This window comes from Canis lupus, chromosome 19, assembly GCF_011100685.1.
Source record: "Canis lupus familiaris isolate Mischka breed German Shepherd chromosome 19, alternate assembly UU_Cfam_GSD_1.0, whole genome shotgun sequence".
NCBI lineage: Eukaryota > Metazoa > Chordata > Mammalia > Carnivora > Canidae > Canis > Canis lupus.
The window spans coordinates 30,232,570-30,254,050 of NC_049240.1; the positions used below are offsets into that span (position 1 = coordinate 30,232,570).

Sequence of the window (21,481 nt, forward strand, 5' to 3'; positions counted from 1 at the left end):
AACATCTCTGTGGGATGAGGACAGTTATCCTGCATTTAATTGCCCAAGGGCACACAGAGCTCTTGCTCCAGCAACCAGGCTCTTCCCTCACTCTGTTGCCTCTCATGTTCTTTCAGAGTTTTCTACAATCAGGGGCAGGATGTGGAACACAAGACCTTTTGGCTCATTGCAGATGAGAATGTCTAGAGTGCTTATTGGTTTAAAAATAAACTGAAAATCTGAAGAGCCTGCCAGGTGAGAGCAGATGGTACCCCGAACTCTGGCAGGAGAGGCAAGGGCAGGAGTAGCAGCTTGACTCCTGGGCCTTGCCGGCCTCGGCCTCCGGCCTTGTGGCAAGGCTGCTCCAGGGACTGCACGGGAGGAAAGTATGTCAACATGGAGTTCATTCCAAACAGGGCTGTTTCTTTTGCTTAGCTGGTGAGCATCACAGCCAGAGCCTTGCTTCCCCGGAGTTCTGGCACAGACAGCTTGCCTGCCTCTTTCCAAACAGGACTTACCCCTCAGCACTACTGACATCTCGGGCCACTTTGTTATTGGGGCTGTCCTGGGCATTGCAGGAAGATGAGCAGCACTCCTGCCTGCCAGCTGTAGATTCCCGTAGCACCCCAGCCGGCAGTTGTGGTAGTCCTCATGAAGTCTCCATGTGGCCACATGACCTGGTAGGGACAGAATCACCACCCCTGCTGGAGAATTACTGACCCAGAAGAAGAGAGACACTTGACTCTTCCTGCAGGCAGAAATACGCAGCTAGGTCAGAAGGTGTGAGTGAGGCAGGTGCGCATAAATGATCTGGGAGCTTCCTTGATTCCATTTGCCACTTTCTCCTTTCCTTTCCTCCTATAAAAAGGCTCCTCACTGATCCCTACCCTAGCCATGATCTGAAAAATACCAGCCGTGAGGGACTAGAAGACAGTATTCACAAAGAGAATTTGATTTTTAAAATTCATCCCCAAATAATATCAGACCCCAGTTTTGTCTGGAAGTTTTCACTTTCCTGTGTAAGGCAGCTGTCCCATCACCTTGTTGACCACTCTAATCATGCACTGAGAAGATACAGGTGTTTTCTCAAACCTGTCCCAGAGCCAGTTACAGCTTGAGTCCACTAACAGGGCTTAGGGAGGCTGGCCCTCACACTGTTCTGCTTTGCTAGCCCGATTCATCCTGCAGGCATTAGATGTGATAGCTCTGGTGTGTTAATATAAACTTTGTAGATTCTTATATGCATTTCCACAACAAAAAAATTGGTTGCTGATAGACATAGTGGTAAGTCTGCCTCAGTTTTCTAGACTAGAAACAAAAAGAATTCCTGTTTCTCTGTGTAACCAGGCGTATCAGATCACTCTTCCACAGCTCCTTGTTACTGCCTCCTCCTGGCCCCTGGCCACCACCATTCTATTTCAGTCTCTATGAATTTGACTACTCAGGTGCCTCATAAAAGTGGAATCATTTGTCTTTTTGTGACTGGCTTATTTCCCTTAGAATAAGTCCTTGAGGTCCATCCATGTGGTAGCATGTGCCAGAATGTTGTTCCTTTTTGAGCCTGAAAAATATTCCAATATATGTACACACAACAGCTTGCTTACCCATTTTTCTGTAACAGACCCTTGAGTTCTTGCCAGCTGGTAGCTGTTGTGAGTAGTGCTGTATATATGCGTGTACAAATGTGTCTTTGAGACCTGACTTTCAATTCTTTGGGTATCTGTGCAGGGCTAGAATTACCGAATCCTATAATAACTTTACCACGGTGGCTGTGCCCTTTTACAGTCCCAAGAATAGCACCTAAGGGCTCCAGTTTCTCTACATACCACTGACCATTTATTCTTTTCTCTCTTTTTTTTTTTTTTTTTTTTGATGGTAGCCTTCCCAGGGCCTGGCAGCCATATGTTTGTTGGCCACTTACGTATCTTTGGAGAAATGTCTACTCAAGTCCTTTGTCCATTTTTGAATTTTTTTTTAATTGTTGAGTTTTAGAAGTTCTCTGTACATTTTGGATACTAATCCTTGTCTTTTGATTCGTAAAATTTTTAAATTATGAAGTCCAGTTGCTCTGTTGTTTTTGTTGCCAGTGATCTTGGTGCCATATCCAAGAAATCAGTGCCACATCCAGTGTTGTGAAGCTTTTGCCCTATGTTTTCTTCTATGAGTTTTATAATTTAACTTCTACATGCAGGTCTCTGGTCTATTTTGACTTAATTTTTGTATGGCATTAGGTAATGCTTCTAATCTCATTTCTCTGCATATGGACATCCAGTTTCTATGGCACCATTTTTTAAAAGACTACCCTTTCTCCATTAACTAATGATTTTATATCCTATTACTTCACTGAATCTATCAGTCTTAGCACGGTTTTTTGGAGGAATCATTAAGATTTTTTTTCTTTTTTTTTTTTTTTTAATTCTTGAACTGAAATTTTTATTACCATACAGGGTTCAAAGAGGTAGTAATGCTTTTGAATCATGGTCAGATGAATTGATCCTTTTACCCACAAGATTTTGCTTACAGAGATTAGGGCCAACTGAGACATCTATCACCCCATAATTGATAGGGCTTGTTGTACTGGCTGTACAGTGCTGTTTCCTTTTTTTTTTTTTTTTTTTTAATTGGTGTTCAATTTACCAACATACAGAATAACCCCCAGTGCCCGTCACCCAATCACTCCCACCCACCGCCCTCCTCCCCTTCTACCACCCCTAGTTCGTTTCCCAGAGTTAGCAGTCTTTACGTTATGTCTCCCTTTCTGATATTTCCCACACATTTCTTCTCCCTTCCCTTATATTCCCTTTCACTATTATTTGTATTCCCCACATGAATGAGAACATATGTTTGTCCTTCTCCAACTGACTTACTTCACTCAGCATAATACCCTCCAGTTTCATCCACGTTGAAGCAAATGGTGGGTATTTGTCATTTCTAATAGCTGAGTAATATTCCATTATATACATAGACCACAGCTTCTTTATCCACTCATAAGATTTTCTACATATAAGATCTTTCATCATCTATGAATAGAGACAGTTTTGCTTCTTTCTAGTGTGGAGACCTTTTATTTTTTTCTCGTCTAATTGCTCTGGCTGGAACTTCTAATACTGTATTGAAAAGAAGTGGGCAATGTCGGCCTCCTTTTCTTGTTCTGATCTTCAAAGAAATGCTTTCAGTCTTTCACTATTGACCATAATGTTCACTGTAGGCTCTCCATATGTAGATTTTGATATGTTGAGGCAGTTTCCTTCTATTCCTAGTTTGTTGAGTAATTTTGTTATGTGAAAGGGTGTTGAATTTTGTCATATCAGTTGAAATGATCATGTGGGTTTTTTTTTTTTTCCCTTCATTCTGTTAATGTGGTATATTATGTCGATTGGTTTTCATATGGTGAGGGTGAGCTATCGGTGAATTTCAGGAACAGTTCCCACTTGGCCATGGTGTATACTGTTTTTAATATGCTGTTGAAGGCAGCCCGGGTGGCTTAGCGGTTTAGCCGCCTTCAGCCCAGGGCGTGATCCTGGACACCCGGGATTGAGTCCTGCATTGGGCTCCCTGCATGGAGCCTGCTTCTGCCTCTCTCTCTCTCTCTCTCACTCTCTGTGTTGCTCATGAATAAATAAATAAAATCTTTTTAAAAAATAAAAAAATAATAATACACTGTTGCATTAAGTTTGCGAGGCTCTTCTTGAGAATTTTTACATCGGTGTTCATAAGAAAGATTGATTTGTAGTTAGTTTTCTGTTCTTCATCTGGCTCTGGTATCAGGACAATGCTGATCTCACAGCATGAGTTTGAAAATGTTCCTTAATCTTCGATTTCATGGAAAGGTTTAAGAAGGATTGGTGTTTGCTAAATGTTTGGTAGGATTTATCAGTGAATCCATCTGGTCTAGGGCTTTTCTTTGTAAGAAGTTTTTATTGTTGTGTTTGTGTTTTTGTTTTATTGCTCCAGTCAATGAAAGGGAAACGTTAGTGAGGCCCCAGGGCCTCGGGGTCCTGGCAAGAGATGGCCCTGCAGGCAAAGGAAGAGCCGGTGGAGGGGCCTTATTTGACCTTCTTGGGGTGCAGGTTGTTGGTGTGGCACACTTCTTGCAGCAGGTGAAGCAGGGGTACAGGTGAGCAGAATACTTGCAGCAGATAGTCTTGTCGCAGTTGTATTCTGGGCCAGCTTGGGGAGAGAAGGCTCCATGTTGCCACCCCATGGGTAAAGCTCCAAGTATAGGGTTACATCTTTCTGGATATGGTAGTCTGAGAGAATGCAGCCACCCTCCAGCTGTTTACCCATAAAAATCTGAGGCTGGTGGGGCAAGATGCCCTCCTTTGTCTTGGATTTTAGCTTTGACATACTTGGTGGTGTCACTGGGCTCAACCTTGAGAATGATAGTCTTGCCCAACCTGGTCTTCACAAAGATCATCTCTGTGTCTGCCACGGGGCCACCACCACCTATGAGATTTTGAGATTTTTGATTACTGATTCAGTCTCTTTATTAGTTCCAGGTCTGTTCACATTTTCTGTTCATGATTCAGCATTGATAGGTTTGAAGTTCTCTAGAAATATGTCCATTTCATCTGGGTTATCTAATTAGTTGCTGGACGTTTATTCATAGTGTTCTCTCACAATCTTTTTTATTTAGAGTTAGTAATGTCCCCACATTTGTTTCTGATTTTAGTAATTGAATCTTCTTTTTTCTTAGGTGTCGATTTTGTTGCTCTTTTCCAAGAACCAACTTTTGGTTTCATTGATTTTTTTCTCAGTTGTTTTTCTGTTTCCTCTATCTCCGTCCTAACCCTTATTATTTCCTTCCTTCTGAGTTTAATTTATTCTTCTCTATCTAGTTCCTTAAGATGTAAAGTTAGGTGATTGCTATGGGCTCTTCCTTCTGTTTTAACCTAAGCATTTGCGCTACACATTTCCTTCCTTGGCCAGGTGTACCACGTCCTGTAAGTGTGGGTACATTGTATTTTGTTTTCATTTGCTTCAAGCTGTCTTTTGATTTTCCTGGTGATTTCTTCAACTCGTTGGCTGTTTACCAGGGTGTTGGTTGGTTTCCACAAATGCAGGAATTCTTCAGTCTTCTTTGTCTTACGGACTTCGCACTTCGTCCAGTTGTGGTCAGAGAAGACACTTTGTGTGGGATCTCTCTTTGTAAATCTGTTGAGACTATCTTTGTGACCTAACACACAGCCTGTTCTGGAGCATGGACTGTGTGTGCTTGAGAAGAACCTGTATCCTGTTGCTGGGTAGCATGTTCTGGATGTGTCTGTTAGATCTAGTTGGTTCATTGTAGCATGCAAGTCTTTGATTTCCTTGTCTTCTTTCTGGTTACTCTCTCCATTATTAAGAACTGAATCTTGAAGTCTCCAGCTCTTACTGTAAAACCATCTCCCTTCAATTCTATCAGCATTTTCTCCTTATATTCTGCTGGTGTGATACTATATGCTTAAATGTCTGTACTTGTATCTTCTTGGTATATTGACCACTTATGAGTATAGAAGGACTTTCTTGGTCTCCTGTAGTTTTTTGATTTAAAGTGTATTTTACCCAGCCACTCCTATGCTCTCCATTATGGTTCACACGAGGTGTCTTTTTCCAGCCTTTCACTTTCAGCCTCATTGTATCTTCCCTAAAGTGAGTCTCTTATAGACAGCCTAGAGTGGGGCCATGTTTTCCTAACCCATCCTCCCAAGTTCTGTCTTTTGACTGAAGTCTCACCATCTTCATTGGAAGTAACTACTGAGGTGGAGGGACTTCTGTCACTTGAGCATATGTTTTCTATAGGCCATAGAGTTGTGTCTGTCCTTATTTTTCTGCATTACTGCCTTCTTTTAGGCTTTCTTTGTGTACTGAGCCATTTCCATTTCCTTCTGTGTATATTCTTTAGCTGTTTTTTTAGTGGTTGCTCTGGGGATTACATCTGACATCCTAAGTTTGTAACAGTCTGTAATTTGAGTTTATACCAATTTACAGAGCAAGTGAATGCCAGCGATTTCATTTATAAGATAGGAGAACATGTGCTGCCTCCCTCAAATGATCTTTATGAGGCTCAAATATGAGAATCCACGAAAGCTCCTTGTGAGCTACAGAACACATATGTGTCATTAACTCTATGAACATCTTTTTCTTATACTTGCACTTATTTTCTGGACTTTGCTAGCAGATACTTCAGTGGTTTTGGCTTCAAATAAGTACAACAGTGTTTAGTAACTCCTCTTTAACCAGCCTTTCACAGAAATAGAACTGTCTTGGCTTCTAGAACATTTTTTTCTTCTTTACAAATGCTGATTCAACAAGTATGGGTTAGGGAGCTGCTCTCTTCACTATACCACTAAGGCATGTGGGAAAAGCAAAATCTTGTCCTGCCGCAGGGTAGCATAAAATGCATCTGGGGACAGGACTGACACAGAGGAACCACCGGCAGAGCAGCCCAGGAGTGACCAGCATGTAGCTGACCCAGGGGCTGGGTCACAGGCCCGGTGGAGCAGGAAGAAAGGCAAAGGCCTCCTGGAGGAGGCAGGAGGTGTTTTCTTTTTATATTCTGCTGGCGCGATACTATATGCTTAAATGTCTGTACTTGTATCTTCTTGGTATATTGACCATTTATGAATATAGAAGGACTTTCTTGGTCTCCTATAGTTTTTTGATTTAAAGTGTATTTTACCCAGCCACTCCTGTGCTCTCCATTATGGTTCACATGAGGTGTCTTTTTCCAGCCTTTCACTTTCAGCCTCATTGTATCTTCCCTAAAGTGAGTCTCTTATAGACAGCCTAGAGTGGGGCCATGTTTTCCTAACTCATCCTCCCAAGTTCTGTCTTTTGACTGGAGTCTCACCATCTTCATTGGAAGTAAAAAATAAACTGTGGTGCTTGGCAGCATGGGGCTGAGCTGCAGAGGGAGAGGCAGGAGTAGACTGCAGGAGGGCATTTCGGGAATAGCTCGGGGAGGAACGGGAGAGGGGTGTTCGGAGGACTTGTTTTCTGATTAAGGAGCTACTGGAGGTATGTGGACATGTTCTTACTCTTCTTCATTTTGCAGGAGGGGAGTTTGAGGCTGATAAAGGGTTTTGCCTGAAGTCACACAACTAGTTCATGGTGGAGTTGGTTCTAGAACTGCCGGATCTGGTATGCCTCAGGCTGGCACTTTGTCTGATGAATAGGGTTTCCCTTGAACCTGGTTTACCCTTAGAACATTAGAATCCCCATGTAAAATAATGGCACTCCCCTCAGAGGCACCTCTGTGGCTCAGTCGGTTGAGCATCCAGTTTTTGGTGTCAGCTCAGGTCATGATCTCAGGGTCACAGGTTCAAGTGCTGGGTCTGGCTCTCTCCTCAGCAGGGAGTCGGCTTGAGATTTTCACTCTCTCCCCCTCTCTCTCTCTGCCCCTTCCCCACTCGTGCACGTGCTCTCTCTCTCTCTCTCCAAATAAAAAAAATAAAGATTTTTAAATAAAATAAAAGGTTTAAGATTTTAAACAATGAGGAAGGAAAAGCAAACTGAGCCATACTCCACTCAGTTAAAAAAGACCAAGGCAGCAGTACAGGTACTCACATGAGGAGATCGCTGCCCTGGACTGTGGAGCAGAACCAGTGAGCCTCAGATGCTTACTGCTGACTCCCTTTGTGGGAAAACACACAACACAGTGGTTTAGTTCTTTCTCTACATACACCTTTGAGTAATATGTCAGGGAGACTTAGTCTCTCCTGGGAACCCCATACAGTTGCTGTTCTGCTTCCCGTTGTCGTTGAGGGGCCCCATTTCTCATGCACCACACCGAGCCTCTCTTCCTGGGTGCCCCTGGATGCCACCTCTCCTCCCCCCAGGCTGGCTTATATTTGTCGCAGCCTCATGGCCTGTTCAGAGCAAGGCAGGCAAAGAGCTGTGGATAGGAAATACGTTGTGATCCCCTCAATCGTGTAAGTCGTGTGTTATGTGGGATTCTTATGGGTGTTCCACTTCTACAAACACTTGCTTCTTTTTCTTAATAGGATTAGGTAGATTGTCCACATGACATACTAACGTGGTAGCATTCAAGAAGCATTTGAAAACCTACCACATTATGCACTTTTTTATGTATTCGGAGGGTCCTGGGGGCTTATGCTGAAAACAGATGAGATCTCGGATAGGAAAGCCCCTTTCAGGGATCCCTGGGTGGCTCAGCGGTTTAGCGCCTGCCTTTGGCCCAAGGGCGTGATCCTGGAGTCCCGGGATCGAGTCCCGCGTCGGGCTCCCGGCATGGAGCCTGCTTCTCCCTCCTCCTGTGTCTCTGCCTCTCTCTCTCTCTCTCCTCTCTATCATAAATAAATAAATAAATCTTTAAAAAAAAAAAAAAAGGAAAACCCCTTTCCTTGTGAAGCACCGTGCCTGTCCGAGGTGATGTGATTCCGTGACATGGTGTTGGCCTCAAGGAGGGCTCATCGTGCTGGAAGGAGCACACGGGGGCACTGCTAACTACAGCATAAAGCAGCACAAGCTGAGGTGCAGTGAGGTGCCCACCCATGCCACAGGAGGCAAGAGAAAGGAATGCGTGTGTCCAGATGAGCACACTGCGGCAGGCTTTAGGCGGCTGAAATGGGGGTGGAGAGAGGTGTGCCACGCAGAAGGAGCAGCTTCAGCAAAGATGTGAAGCTCAGAAGGCTTGACCTGGTAGCCTTGCTCAGCTTTACCTGATGCCTGTGGAGCATGGGCCTGCACCCTGCTCCCCACCAGCTTCATGGAGCCACTGGCCACAGTCGCCCCTCAAAGATGTGCCTCTGCCCGTCACATACCTCCTTCCCGGGAGCCCTTGTGGCTCACCCATTTATAGTAACACTTTTCATTCTGTTCATGAGAACCTGGTGCCACTCGTCTCCTCTAGACTCTGACCTCCTCCCGCCGCTGTGGCCCTGGCCCTGGCAGGTGTATGCTGCACGAGTAGTAGGCCCTCAGAAAATCTTCGTATAATGAATTTCTCAACTAAGAGATGTGCTGTTTTCTTACTGTCACCTGGGCTTGTTTTTTTTTGTCTACTTTCTGATTGCTTTCCTCTTGCTAATGTGTTTGTGTCTTCTCTTTGCAGATGAAGCTACTAAACTTATATATAAAGAGGGCCCAAACCACGAACAGCAACAGTAGCTCCTCCTCTGATGTGTCCACACACAGCTAATGGCGCGCCAGAGTCTCTTCGTGTAGCCCTAGAAGCAATCGGTGGTGCCTCTCAGAGACCTTCCCCCACCTTCCCCCTCATCGGCTGCCCAGTCAGTACAAGGAGGCCCGCAAATATTTATTACAATCAGTATTTTGGTCCCTTCCAGCTTTTGTGTAGAATCTTACTGGTATTGAATGTAAAGGAAGCAAGGCCTGTATTGCAGTCTTCATACAAAACGAATGGAAAAAGAAAAGAGCCATACTTAAACACGTCTTTGTACAGCCTGCTGAGACCATAAAACCATGTGTGTGGGGTGCAGTTTTAAAAAATCAGAGCTCTCTAGCCAATACTTGGTAGAAAGTAGCATTTTCTCTTAGTTAATCACATTTGAGGAGGTCTGTTAATTTGTGCTTCTCTCTCGTCTTCGCTTACTTCCTCCTGGATTTGGCTTATGATGCCAGGAAAGGATCATCCGTCTTTCAGTTGTATCGTGAGACCTACTAAGAACAGGAGTCAAGTCTTGGCAAGAAGAGAAAAGCCTGGAGATGGTTTTGTAACAGCTGCATGGGATTTTGCTTGTACACTATGTAGACTGGAGGCCCGGGGCACCCTCTGCAGGCTCCTTCCAGGACGGGCTCCCCACCCCTCCGAACGCTCCGCTCGTGCTGGCCCCACCTGCAGCTTCCAGTTGAAAGAATTCTTTCATTTAAACCCAAACACAAAAAATCAAGGTAAATCTGTAGCGTCCACTCATGGGTGCCTAACATGGCCCTTAATGAAGCATGGAAGGTACGAGAGGAGGTGTGTGTGTATGTGTGTGTGTTCACGCGCGCGTGTTGCACTAGTCAGATCTTGGGCAGACACTATGCAGACAGGGCCTCTGCCACCCCCCAGCGCTTGGTGGTTTGGATTTTCAGATTTAGCACCATCTGTCTTTCTCCAACCCCCAGCCTCTGCCTAAGCTGCTCCATTCTGGAGTGTTCTTAGTCAGTCTGGTCAGTGGCAGCTCTGCCATCCTGGTCTTGACTTCTCGGTTTCATTTGGGATTAAGATCAAAGAAAAGTCCAGAGAGACCAGGTATCAGAGTCTTTTTTTTTTTTTTTTTTTTTTAATTGTATGGACAGAAGTACTTCCTGGCTCATTGGTTGAAATAGTCTTTAAGATAAAAGTAATTTGGCAGCCGGCAAATTGCAGAGAAGCAGGACCTGGAATCCAGTTTTAAAATCTGTTTCCTTTTCTCCAATGAGAAAGTACCAGAGAAACTACCCTTCTCAAAAATTTTTCTCAAGGGTTTGATTGTTCCAGTAAAAGGAACTATAGATTTGGAATCTGGTTAAATACATTTTGAACAAAATTCTTAAAGCCAAATGGAAATCCTTGATGCCATCACAAAGCCTTCTATCCTCTCTCTCCCTGGAACTGGTTTTTCCCTCAGGGAAATGCCTCTCCTGGTGGTATTTTTTAAGAAGGTCTTTGCTGTCCTGATGCAGAATCTCTGCAGCCCGCAGCACAGCGGCAGAGGCTGGGACGGCGTCCGCTGACCTCCGTGGAGCCCTCTGCCTCCAGCCTCCAGCGTGTATTGGAAGTTGTAACACTAGCGCGCATCGCTCAGTTTCCTTCGGAATTTAGTTTCGATACTTTATTTGGAACTAGGCACTGAAATTGAAGGTTCAGGAACAGTGAAGCTAGGGTGCCTTCACTGAGAGAGTGAGTGTGTGTGTGTGTGTGTGTGTGTGTGTGTGTGTATCGGGGTATCTTGCACATGGAGGGAAGTACCCCACTGCTGCTGTCAAAGGAACTTCAGGGGTGCATTTTAAGTGGTTGAATATTATTGACTTATTTTTGGCTCAGAACATAGCAGGACCAGGCCTTACTTTCATTGATAAATACCGTTTGTTAATATTTCACTAATGAGATTTCATTTTTACACTCAACAAGTGAGTCAGGGCACCTTTTGATTCCTCCTCTGTTGTAGAAACGTGCACTCTGGCTAGGTTATTTATGAGTTCTTTTACAAAACCTGACCCGTTTGGAAAGACCTTTCTCCTTGACCTCTCGGACTCCGTGGCCTCACGGTCCCCCCACTGCCTGCAGTTGGGAAGAATCTCGAACATTGCTGAATGTCCTCATAGTACTCACAAAGGGCTAGCCTTGAATGTCACTCCCCCAACCTTCAACCTCCCGACCTAGAGAGAGATACAATCACTGACAGGTCTCTTGGCCTCAATCAAAACCGCTGCCCTCACCGGGGAGACTCGCATGCCACCACCACCTCACGGGGAGGGAGCCGCACCCACCGCCGCTGCCGCCCTCCGGACAGCAGCCGCTGCCTCGCCTTGCCGCCGCCTCCCTGCAGGCCTCCCATTGAGCCGAAACACCACAAAAGAGCAAAACCCCAAAACTGCAAAACTTTGTTTGCCTCCCTCTTCACCCGCCCATCCAGGACCCCCAAGGGACCCACGCGGCCCTCCCGCTGGGGCCCGTGTGCCTGGCTCCTGCTTCTCTGGCTGTGGCACAGGCCGGCGGGCTAAGGCCCAGGGTGGGCGCGCAGCTCCTTGGAGTATGCAGGCTGCGTGCGCCTTACTGGGCAGCCCGGGACTGCCTCCCTGTGGCTCCCACTGGCTTACCCTCCCCTGTGCAGGTGATGCAGCTGATTCTGGTCTCATCAGTCCTTTTCTTTCCCTGCCGCCCTTTATTTATCAAGCATAATACTACACGTTAACAGCAAATAAGGACTTTGTAGAATCCCACCAGGACTTTGCTAACAATGATGTTTGGAAATGAGAAAAAAACGCTCTGAAAACTATCAGCCACCAAAATAGTTTTGTCAGCACTGTGTTCACACGCATGGTCCCCATACCCCCAGGTTGGGTTTTTGGGTTTTGTTTTTGTTTTTTGGGGGCTTTTCATGTTACATCCATATCTGTATTTATATCTTATTTGTTTCACTTTCAAGTGTATCATGGCAAATGTACAGATTTTTTTTTTTTTGTTAATAATGTGCTAGGATTTGCTAAAAAAGAAAACAACAAAAAAAAACCCTTTTGAGTTTGCCCTAGAATAAATGAAACTTAATTCAGTTTCTTGCGTCGGAGCAGTCTATTTCCTCCCTGTAGACGGCTTATCCCGTCTCCCTGAGGCTCCATCACGGGAGCTTTCTCCTCGGTGCCAACAAGTCAGTCTCTGGGAAGAACGTCCCACCTGCCCTGGTGTGTTCGGGAGCTGCCACCTTGTGGAGTGGAAGGATTGAGCAGAAAGACCCCAGGTGGGCTTGGCTGAGACGGGCAATGCCAGCTTCCGGGACCTCAGACATCGGCTCGGGTGGGGGCAGGTCTGGGCCTCGGGGAAGGGCTGGGAAGGAGGGGGCCCATGGGCTTGGGAGGAACGCGTGCAGGGCACCCAAGGGCACCGATCCACTTATTTGAAGCTTTCTACTGAAAAAAAGATGGGGAGTTTCCCATTGTGTCCCATGACGCCCCTCAAGTACCACCACCCATGACTCTGAGCCCCCCACCCACCCACCCACACAGGCCAGTCTCCGCTCCGCCGCCCCAGTGGTTCCATTTTTTTTTTAATTTATTTATTCATGAGAGACACAGAGAGAGGCAGCGACACAGGCAGAAGGAGCGGGAGAAGCAGGCTCCATGCAGGGAATCCGACGAGGGACTCGATCCCAGGCAGGTGCTAAACCGCTGAGCCACCGGGGCTGCCCCCCAGTGGATCCATTTTTAAGGCGGAACGAGAACTGCCTCCGGGTGGGACCGTGCGGCTTCGTGGCGATGAGGTCAGGGGAGCTGCCGGTACAGCGTGGGGTAGGGGCCGCAGCCCCTGGCCCGCCCCCTGCGGCGCAGAGGGAGATCGGGGCGGGTGAGGCCACCCGCCAGCTGCCTGCACGCGCCACCGTTCGATGGCGAATGTGGAAAATCCCCAGGGGGACAGACGGTCCGGCGAGGCAGGGGGCAGCTCTCCGGGTCCGGTCTCTGACCCCGCGCCACTGCCCGGCCTCTCGCCGGCTGCCATCTGTGGGAGGCTCACGGGCCATGGCTGGGGGCGGCGGGTTCCAGGCCCACTGGGGTCCACGCTCGTGGCTGCCAGGGCCTGACGGCTCTTCTGTCCCACAGCACGCACCTTTGCACTCACTGAGTTTTATACTCAATCATGGAAGGGTCCGGGATTCCCTGATCCCATCCAAGGCTCCCGAGATGGAAACCTGATTTGAACCCCGCAAGTGCCCTTGACCTCCTCAGGTCACTAGCGAGGGTGTGGGACGTGGAGCAGACACGCAGCAGGAACACTACTAGTCTGGCGTTTCAACTTGGGAGAATTCTCCCACGTAGCATCGTCCTGGTTTTTCCACCAGTTCGTGATGCAGATAAGGGACGTGCTGTCATGCTCAATGGCCAGGACAGGGGGACTGAGTCATGAGGAAGAGCCTCAACGAGATGGTGACAAATGTCAGGGCAAGACTCCAGGCCCTGCCCTTATCTAGCAGGTGTCTTCCCAGCCTCCCTTGCCTCCCACCCTGACCACGGTTTTCCTGGAGTCCCCCAGGGGGCTTGTGAGGAGCCTGCTGGGCGCCACCCCAGAGAAGCGGGTTCTGGGAGGGTTACGGGGCGGGGGCAGGGGGAGGCCCGAGACGTGCATCTCTAACAAGCTCCCAGGTGATGCCGCTGCTGCTGGTCCGGGATGGCGGCGAACAGCGCGGGGCTTCGGCGTGCTGGCCGGGCCGTCGCCGGCCTTACAGGTAATGAGGTGACTGTCCAGCTTAGCCTCTTGCCTAGGACTTTGGGAGGGGCGCGGGGTGCTGTTAGCGCGGGGGAGCCAGGAGTGTCCGGGGCAAACAACCCCCCCCACCGCCAGACCAAAGCTCCCCCAGCTCAGGGGACAGCTGTCCCCGCAGAGCCTTCGCCCGCACCCCCTGGCCTCTCGGCTCCCTCCAGTATTTATTAACTCCTACTTCAGTGGCTCCAGGCAAGAACGGACAAAGGTCATGTGAACGGGCATCTAGTCCCAGATTATGTATTTAAAAAACATTAAAATGCTTCCACACCAGTGCCCTCCTCAGGCGGGGGCCTGCTGCCAGTGCGGGGGCCGGGGGTGGACTGGGGCGCTGGGCCCCTCTGCAGGCACGATCCCAGCAGCTGGGGGACCCCTGCCTCTGTCCCCGGCCTGCTGGCCGCCCTGGCCACCTTTGCCTTCGAGGGCTTGGGGGCACCAGGTGTCCCAGCTCCAGCACCCATCAGCACCCCCCCTCTGGCCTCCCACCTCCCCGTCTGCGGCCTGCGGCGTCTGCACTGTGCCTACACCCCCCCACCCCCCCACCCCCGCGCTGCTCCCCGGGCCTGGGAGGGGGAAGGGGCCCACCTGGGAGCAGGAAGTCTGGAAGTCTGGATCTTGAACCCAACTCGGGTGTTTCAGGGTCTGGAACTTGACCCAAATGACTCCAGCCTAGGATGACCTCAATTTCTTAATCTGTAAAAGGAGCAGAGGAGTGAAGGGTTGGGGGGGTGGGGGCCCCGCTGCCCCTGAGCCCCCACAGCGTCTCAGGCGGCCTCTCCCCGGGGTACTCCTCCACCTGCCGCCCCCCCGCCCCGCCCACGCCTGCCGTGTCCTGAGGGCGGGTGGAGGAGTACGGTCGGACTTTCCAGCTGGTCTCCCAAACCTGCTGCTCTCCGTTTCGGTGGCTTCCGCCTACACGGATGCTGACGCCAGGCCCTTCCCTCATCCTGCCCCAGCTCCCAGGTACAGCGAGCCCCATGTCCACAGTGGGTCTTGAAGCTCCCACCTCCTTCCCCTCCCGGGGACCACCGCCTCTTCTCCCCCTGCACAGCCACAGAGGGGCTGCTCCATCCTCTCCTCCCCTCCCCTCCTGCCTTCTGTCCTCCCTCCTAAAGCTACACCGCTTGCTATTTTTTTTCCTTTTTATTTTTAAAAGATTTTATTTATTTATGAGAGACACAGAGAGAGAGGCAGGCTCCGTGCAGGGAGCCTGACGTGGGACTCGATCCCGGGACCCCAGGATCACACCCTGGGCCAAAGACAGATGCTTAACCGCTAAGCCACCCAGGGGCCCCCTCACTTGGTATTCTTAAGAACGTTCATTTGATGTGTTATTTTGCTTTCAGACCTTGCAGTAGCTACACACTCGCACACACACACACACACACACACACACACGGATAACATTGGAAAATCCTGAATGTGGCCTATAAGGCCCACCACCCCTGCATGCACACACACACACACACAAGCAACATACACTTATACACACACTTCCCTTGGGTAACTTTAACAGGTACCTTATGTCTCAGCTTAAATGCCAGGTCATTACTTCTTTGGAGAAGAATCTAAGTTAGTCCCTTTACTTCTCTTACCTGATGTTTATATCTGTTAGTATGGTTATTTGTCTGCTTCACCCATACCTGTGGGAAGGAACTGGGCCTGTCTCATTTACATCTGTATTCCAAATACAGCCCATGTGCTGGTTCATGATGAGGAATGAATGAATGAATGAATGAATGAATGAATGAATGACTAGTTTGCAGTTCCTTGAGTAGCATGTGATTGCAAGGGCGTGCCCAATGACCTAGAGCTCTTTCTAGGACTTCACAGGCCCTTCCATGACACATAAGAACACAGCTGCTGCTGCTACGCTGCCTGGGTCCCAGTCCTAGCTCTGTGTCCCTGGGGTCAAGGGCATAAACTCTTCCTCTCTGCTGCTTCTCTGAATGGCAGAGTGCCAGTGGTGTCTACCTCGTGGTATATCTGCAAGTCACTTAAAAATTAAAAGTGCCCTGGCCCCAGCCCAGCAGGTTGTATTGGCCACTACTTTTTGTCCGGTGGTCAATGAAACCAGTTAAGTGAAGGAGTGAGCTTGGCCTTAGGGGTCAGTTCTGGGTCCTGATGCTGGTTTCCTTCATTTTTCATCTTTGCAAACTCTGGCGAGTCTTTCAACTTCTACTAGCCAGAAAATGAAGAGAAGCAGTCTGACCATTCTGGAAAAGTTTGGCATTTTCTTGTAAAGTTGAACATTCATGTACCTTCCACCCATCCATCCCGCTCGTGAGGCATGCCCTAGAAAAACCTAGACATGATAGTTGTAGAGACGAATGTGAGTGTTGGAGGTAGCCTGATTCCTAATAGCAAGACAAGACACAGCTCAAACTGGTCTTTCCAGGAGGGAGGACAAAGATTTTGTAAAGGCTTTTGTCACATGATGGGGTCTGATACTGAAGGGCAAATGAAAACACTACAGCTACAGTTTATTTACATGGATAAATCTTAGGAACACCACTTCAAGGTGAAAGAAAGCCCCAGAAGAATGTGTAGAGTACCTTACCACTTTTTAAAGTTTTTAAAGGTGAAAATAACCAAAACTAAATAACCATTTGTCTTTTAGAGAGACATAGGTTGTGGTTAAACTTTACCAGGTAAGTAGATCTGAAAAAAATTGGGGGAGAATGGTTGGTTGGTTGGGGGAGGCACGTGTCAACAATCCAGGAGAGCAACAATTAAAACCAGCTCAGTGGGGCACCTGGGTGGCTCAGCAGTTGAGCATCTGCCTTTGGTTCCAATTGTGATCCCTGATCCCGGGTCCTGAGATCAACTTCTGCATCGGGCTCCCTGCAGGGAGCCTGCTTCTCTCTCTGCTGTGTCTCTGCCTCTTTCTATGTCTCTCATGAATAAATAAATAAAATCTTTAAAAAAAAAAAGAGTAAAATAGTATTTAGTAAGAGTTTAGCAAAGTGAACATGAGGAACTTGTTTGACCTTGACAATGATTGGCAATCACGATGGGGTTTCTAGATGACAAAGGATTGGTTCAAACTGATTATTGCATACCATTGCATGGGCTTAAGTGTCCTTTTATGATTATCAGAGACATTTACAAGGATAACACGGTTTTGCACTTATACTCCTTCATGAAATGAGCTAGGTCTAGTTTTGCCTACGTGGCTTACACAATTGTGTCTGCCCAGGGTATTTTCAAGCTTGGTCTCCATTGTGTATTTTGCTTTAACACAGGATAACAAGACAAGGAGAAGCGGGCAGCTAAGTAAATGATGCTGATGATGTTCTGGCTCATAATTTGGGTGGTAGGCTCATAGGTGTTCATTTTATTTTTATAGCTCATTACTAACATGTATGCTCTCTCTCTATATATATACACATATATTTGTATAATCAAATATTTCGTTATCTAAAAACAGAATAATGTGTGAGAATAGTAAGCTATAAGGTGATTTAGATGTCTCCTATTTCTTTTGATTATGATAGACCTAGAAACTCTCAAATATTTAGTTTTCGTAGGGCAGTCACCGACCCCTGAGAATACATTCGTGGCCACCATTCAGGGAATGTCATATTCCATCCAGTGTCCTAACAGCCCTGTGTCTGAGGGGACACCCGAGTATAGGACAACTCTAGAACAACCTTTTCTGTACATGGCAATGGAGAGGGAGATAGAAGATCTCCTTCTTTCCAGTATCAGTTTCCCATAGCCCCTTGGGCCCCTAAACCTTAAAAGGACTTTGTCTCTTTTGGTTCTTTTTTCCTGCTCTTCTCACTCCTCTCTCACCTCATTTTGCTTCCTAATAAAGGCCCAAAGGGAAAATGGTTCTGACGGTATCCACATTGGTATTGATTACAGAGGATCCTGCTTTTTCAGTCATATCTGAGGTCCCTTATACTGGGTGTGAGACGTCCTCCAAAGGATGGGAAAGAGAGCCCCAGAAAGACACACCCAGAAGGAAGTGCTCAAGAACATGGCTGCTCTTGGAAACATAGGGTGCAAAGCAGAGATGTCGAGACTGAGGAGGATTGGCTGGTTTCACACCTTTCCCAGTCTTTCTAGCATGCTTTCCCCTCCTGCTGAGCCAATTCCGTTGGTACTGGGTTCCATGTGTGGCTAGGTTCTGTCAAGGAATGTGCCTCACATGGTGGAAAGCAACTTTTGTTGAGGATGTACACAATGGTGGTGACATTTAGTTCTTGGGGGACAGCTCAGGTGCAGGTTCTAGCTTGTCTGTAGTATCATAGGTACCAAATAGTAGGTGGACCATGAAAGTTTGTCCCATTATCTGGAAAGGAATCTCCTTGTCTGCTGTTGTTCCTGGCTAAGTATTATCCCACCTGGTTTTCTAGCTCTCTCAAAGACAATGTCCATTACCAAACTCTCTATAAGAAATCCCTTCATGCTGAAACTCACTGAAGGGGATTCTATCATTTGTAATGAATAACCCCAAGCAACAGATATACAGACAACCCAAAACATCCAACTGAAGACAAAACAGCTAGATAAATCATGGCTTAGTCTCCTGAAGGAATACTATCCAGTACATAAGAGTGTATGCTCAAAAATCTGCAGAGGACTGGAAGCTTTTTTAAAGATTGATTTAGATTTATTTGTTTTATTTATTATTTATTTGTTTTAGAGAGAGAGAGAGCATGAGTGGAAGGGACAGAGGAGAGGGAGAGAGAATCTGAAGTAGTCTCCCCACTGAGCATGAAGCCTGACATGGGGCTCAATCCTATGATCCTGAGATCATGACTTGAGCTGAAACTGAGTTGGACACTTAACCAATTGCACCACCCAAACACCCCAAGGATTGGAAACTTTTAAAATTCACCATGTCATATTTTTTAAGGGTATGGTTGAGGGGATCCCTGGGTGGTTCAGCAGTTAAGCGCCTGCCTTTGGACCAGGGCATGATCCTGGGGTCCTGAGATCAAGTTCCACATCAGGCTCCTTGCATGGAGCCTGCTTCTCCCTCTGCCTGTGTCTCTGCCTCTCTCACTATGTCTCTTATGAATAAATAAATAAAATCTTTAAAAAAAATAAAGGATATGGTTGAATTAAAAGAAAAACTTTTAGAACTGAAAAATACAACTAACTATAATTAAGAACTCAGGAGGTAAATTTAATGGCTGATTAGACATAGCTGAAAAGATGATCAGGGACCTGGAAGGCAGTCCAGAAGACAATATTAGGAATGAAACACAGAGACACAAAAGGATGGAAAATACAAAAGCAATGGTAAGAAGCATAGAAACCATAAGAAGAGGGATGCCTGGGTGGTTCAGCAGTTGAGCGTCTGCCTTCAGCTCAGGGCATGATCCCAGAGTCCCAGGATTGAGTCCTGTGTTGGGCTCCCTGCAGGAAGCCTGCTTCTCCCTCTGCCTGTGTCTCTGCCTCTCTCTGTCTCTCATGAATAAATAAATAAAATCTTAAAAAAAAAAAAAAAGCCGTAAGAAGATACAAAATCTATGCAGTGGAAATTCCAGAGTGGAGGAAAAGAGAATGCATTAGAGGTGATATGTTAAAAGATATTGGCCAAGGACTTTTCAAAATCACTAGAAGATAATGGCCAAGGACTTTTCAAAATGGGGCACCTGGCTGGCTCAGTCAGTGGAGTATGTGACCCTTGATCTCAGGGTTGTAGGTTCAAAACCCGGATTGGGTATAGAGACTTCTTAAGAGTAAAATTGTTAAAAAAAAAAAAAAAAGAAGACTAAAGATATCAAACTGCAAATGAAAAAATCAGTGAAGTAAGCAAGACTGGGATAAAGGTGCACTTGCATGACCCTGAGATTGAATCCATCCTTAAATTTTGTGCTCAAAGCAATTCATTACTTCCCTCTAGTCCCTCCTGCCAATAAGGGTAAAGAAAGTACTCAAATGTAGGTACATCATATGAAACTCCTCAAAAACAAGCCAAAGAGAAAATCATGAAGGCAGCCAGAAAAAAGCCAAAAAGCACTTTCAAAGAAGCAGTGATGAGCTTACTCTCAGCAGAAATAATTGAAAATAGAAGATAATAGAATTCTATACCAACAAAAAATCCTGTCAGACAGAAGGTGAAATAATAAATAAATAAATAAATAAATAAATAAATAAATAAATAAATAAATATCAGACAAACAAAAACAGTAATATTTTTCATAAATAGACCTGAATTTAAAAAGTATTAAATGGGGGTACCTGACTGGCTCAATTGGTAAAGCAGGAGACTCTCAGTCTCAGGGTCGTGATTTCAAGCCCCACGTTGGACATGGAGGCTACTTAAAAAAATAAAACATTAATAAAAAATGTAAAAACAAAAAAAATGTAAAAACATAAAAATAAAAATAAGTATTAAATGGGCTTCTCCAGGCAAAAAGAAATGATCCCAGATAACAGGTAGTTGTTGCAGAAAGGAAGATCAATTGAAATGATAATTATGAAGGCAAATCTAAATGATTCTGCCTATGTAAAATGACAATAGTACTGTCCTGTGGAATTTTAAATGTATATAGAAGTTAAATTATAACAATGTTTGTAAGTAAAAAGGTACCCAACTGAGGTTCAAGTGTTCTAAGGAAGAGAATAGAAGTACTGATCAACATTAGGATTTGAAAAGCCAATGATGCATTTTGAAACTAGAGAAAACCTAAAAATAAAATTAAAGCAAAATGAGGTTTAACTTTCAAACTCATAAAAGGGTGAAACTGTAAAATAAAAAATAATCCCAAAGAAGGTTTTAAAAAGGAAATATTGCTGATGGAACAAATAGAAGGCACATAGCAACATGTTAGATTTAAGCCAACATCTTACCAATTGCATTAGATACAAATGGACAGAATACACCAATAAAATGGGGGAAATAATTAGACTGGTTTTAAAAACACTCAGCTATATACTGTTTCCAAGAGGTACATCTAAACATAAGTATATAGGTAAGTTGATAACAAGTTGAAAAAAGATATACCACACAAGTATTATATTTAAAAATACTCTTCCAAATAATCCAATGGACAAGGAAGAAATTACAATGGGAATTAGAAAATATTTTAACTGGATGATAATGAGAATATCACATATCAAAATTTACGGAATGCAGCTAAAGTCAAGTTTAGAGGAAAATTTTAGCCTTGGATGCATACATTAGTTAAAAGGAAAAGCTGAACACTTATAATTTAACCATTTATCTCAAGAAATTAGAAAGACAATAGCAAGATAAGTACAAAGTAGAAGAAGGTAAATAATATAATCCAGAAAGGAATTAAATAAAAAACATGTAATAGGGAAGATCAATAAGCACCAAGCTAATTATTTGGAAAGACTAATACAATTAACAAAGTCCCCAAATCAATAAATACTTGGGAAGATTAACTGAGATTTTAAAAAGTCACAAATTATCAATATCAGGAATGAAAAAAGAAGCATTGTCAGAGATCCTATAGATGTCAAAAAGATAATCAGGAACAACTGGAAAACACATGCAAAAGAAAAGACTACATTTAGATCTCTACCTATTATCATATACAAAAATTAATTAGAAATAAAATCTAATGTAGGCTAAAACTTTAAAACTCTTAGAAGAAAACACGTCAAATCTTT

The 21,481-nt window shown here is 45.6% G+C and overlaps 1 protein-coding gene across 17 annotated transcripts in view; it reads left to right on the forward strand.

Moving 5' to 3' along the window:
* Window positions 1-12,183, forward strand: part of CLASP1 (cytoplasmic linker associated protein 1) — a 267,247-nt gene extending 255,064 nt beyond the window's left edge. For all 17 annotated transcript variants that reach the window (XM_038564898.1, XM_038564899.1, XM_038564902.1 and 14 more), the window contains one exon: window positions 9,035-12,183. In XM_038564898.1, coding sequence (XP_038420826.1) covers window positions 9,035-9,121 — 87 coding nt within the window. In that variant the 3' untranslated portion in view covers window positions 9,122-12,183. The remainder of the gene's footprint in view (window positions 1-9,034) is intronic.
* Window positions 12,184-21,481: the final 9,298 nt, after the last annotated feature.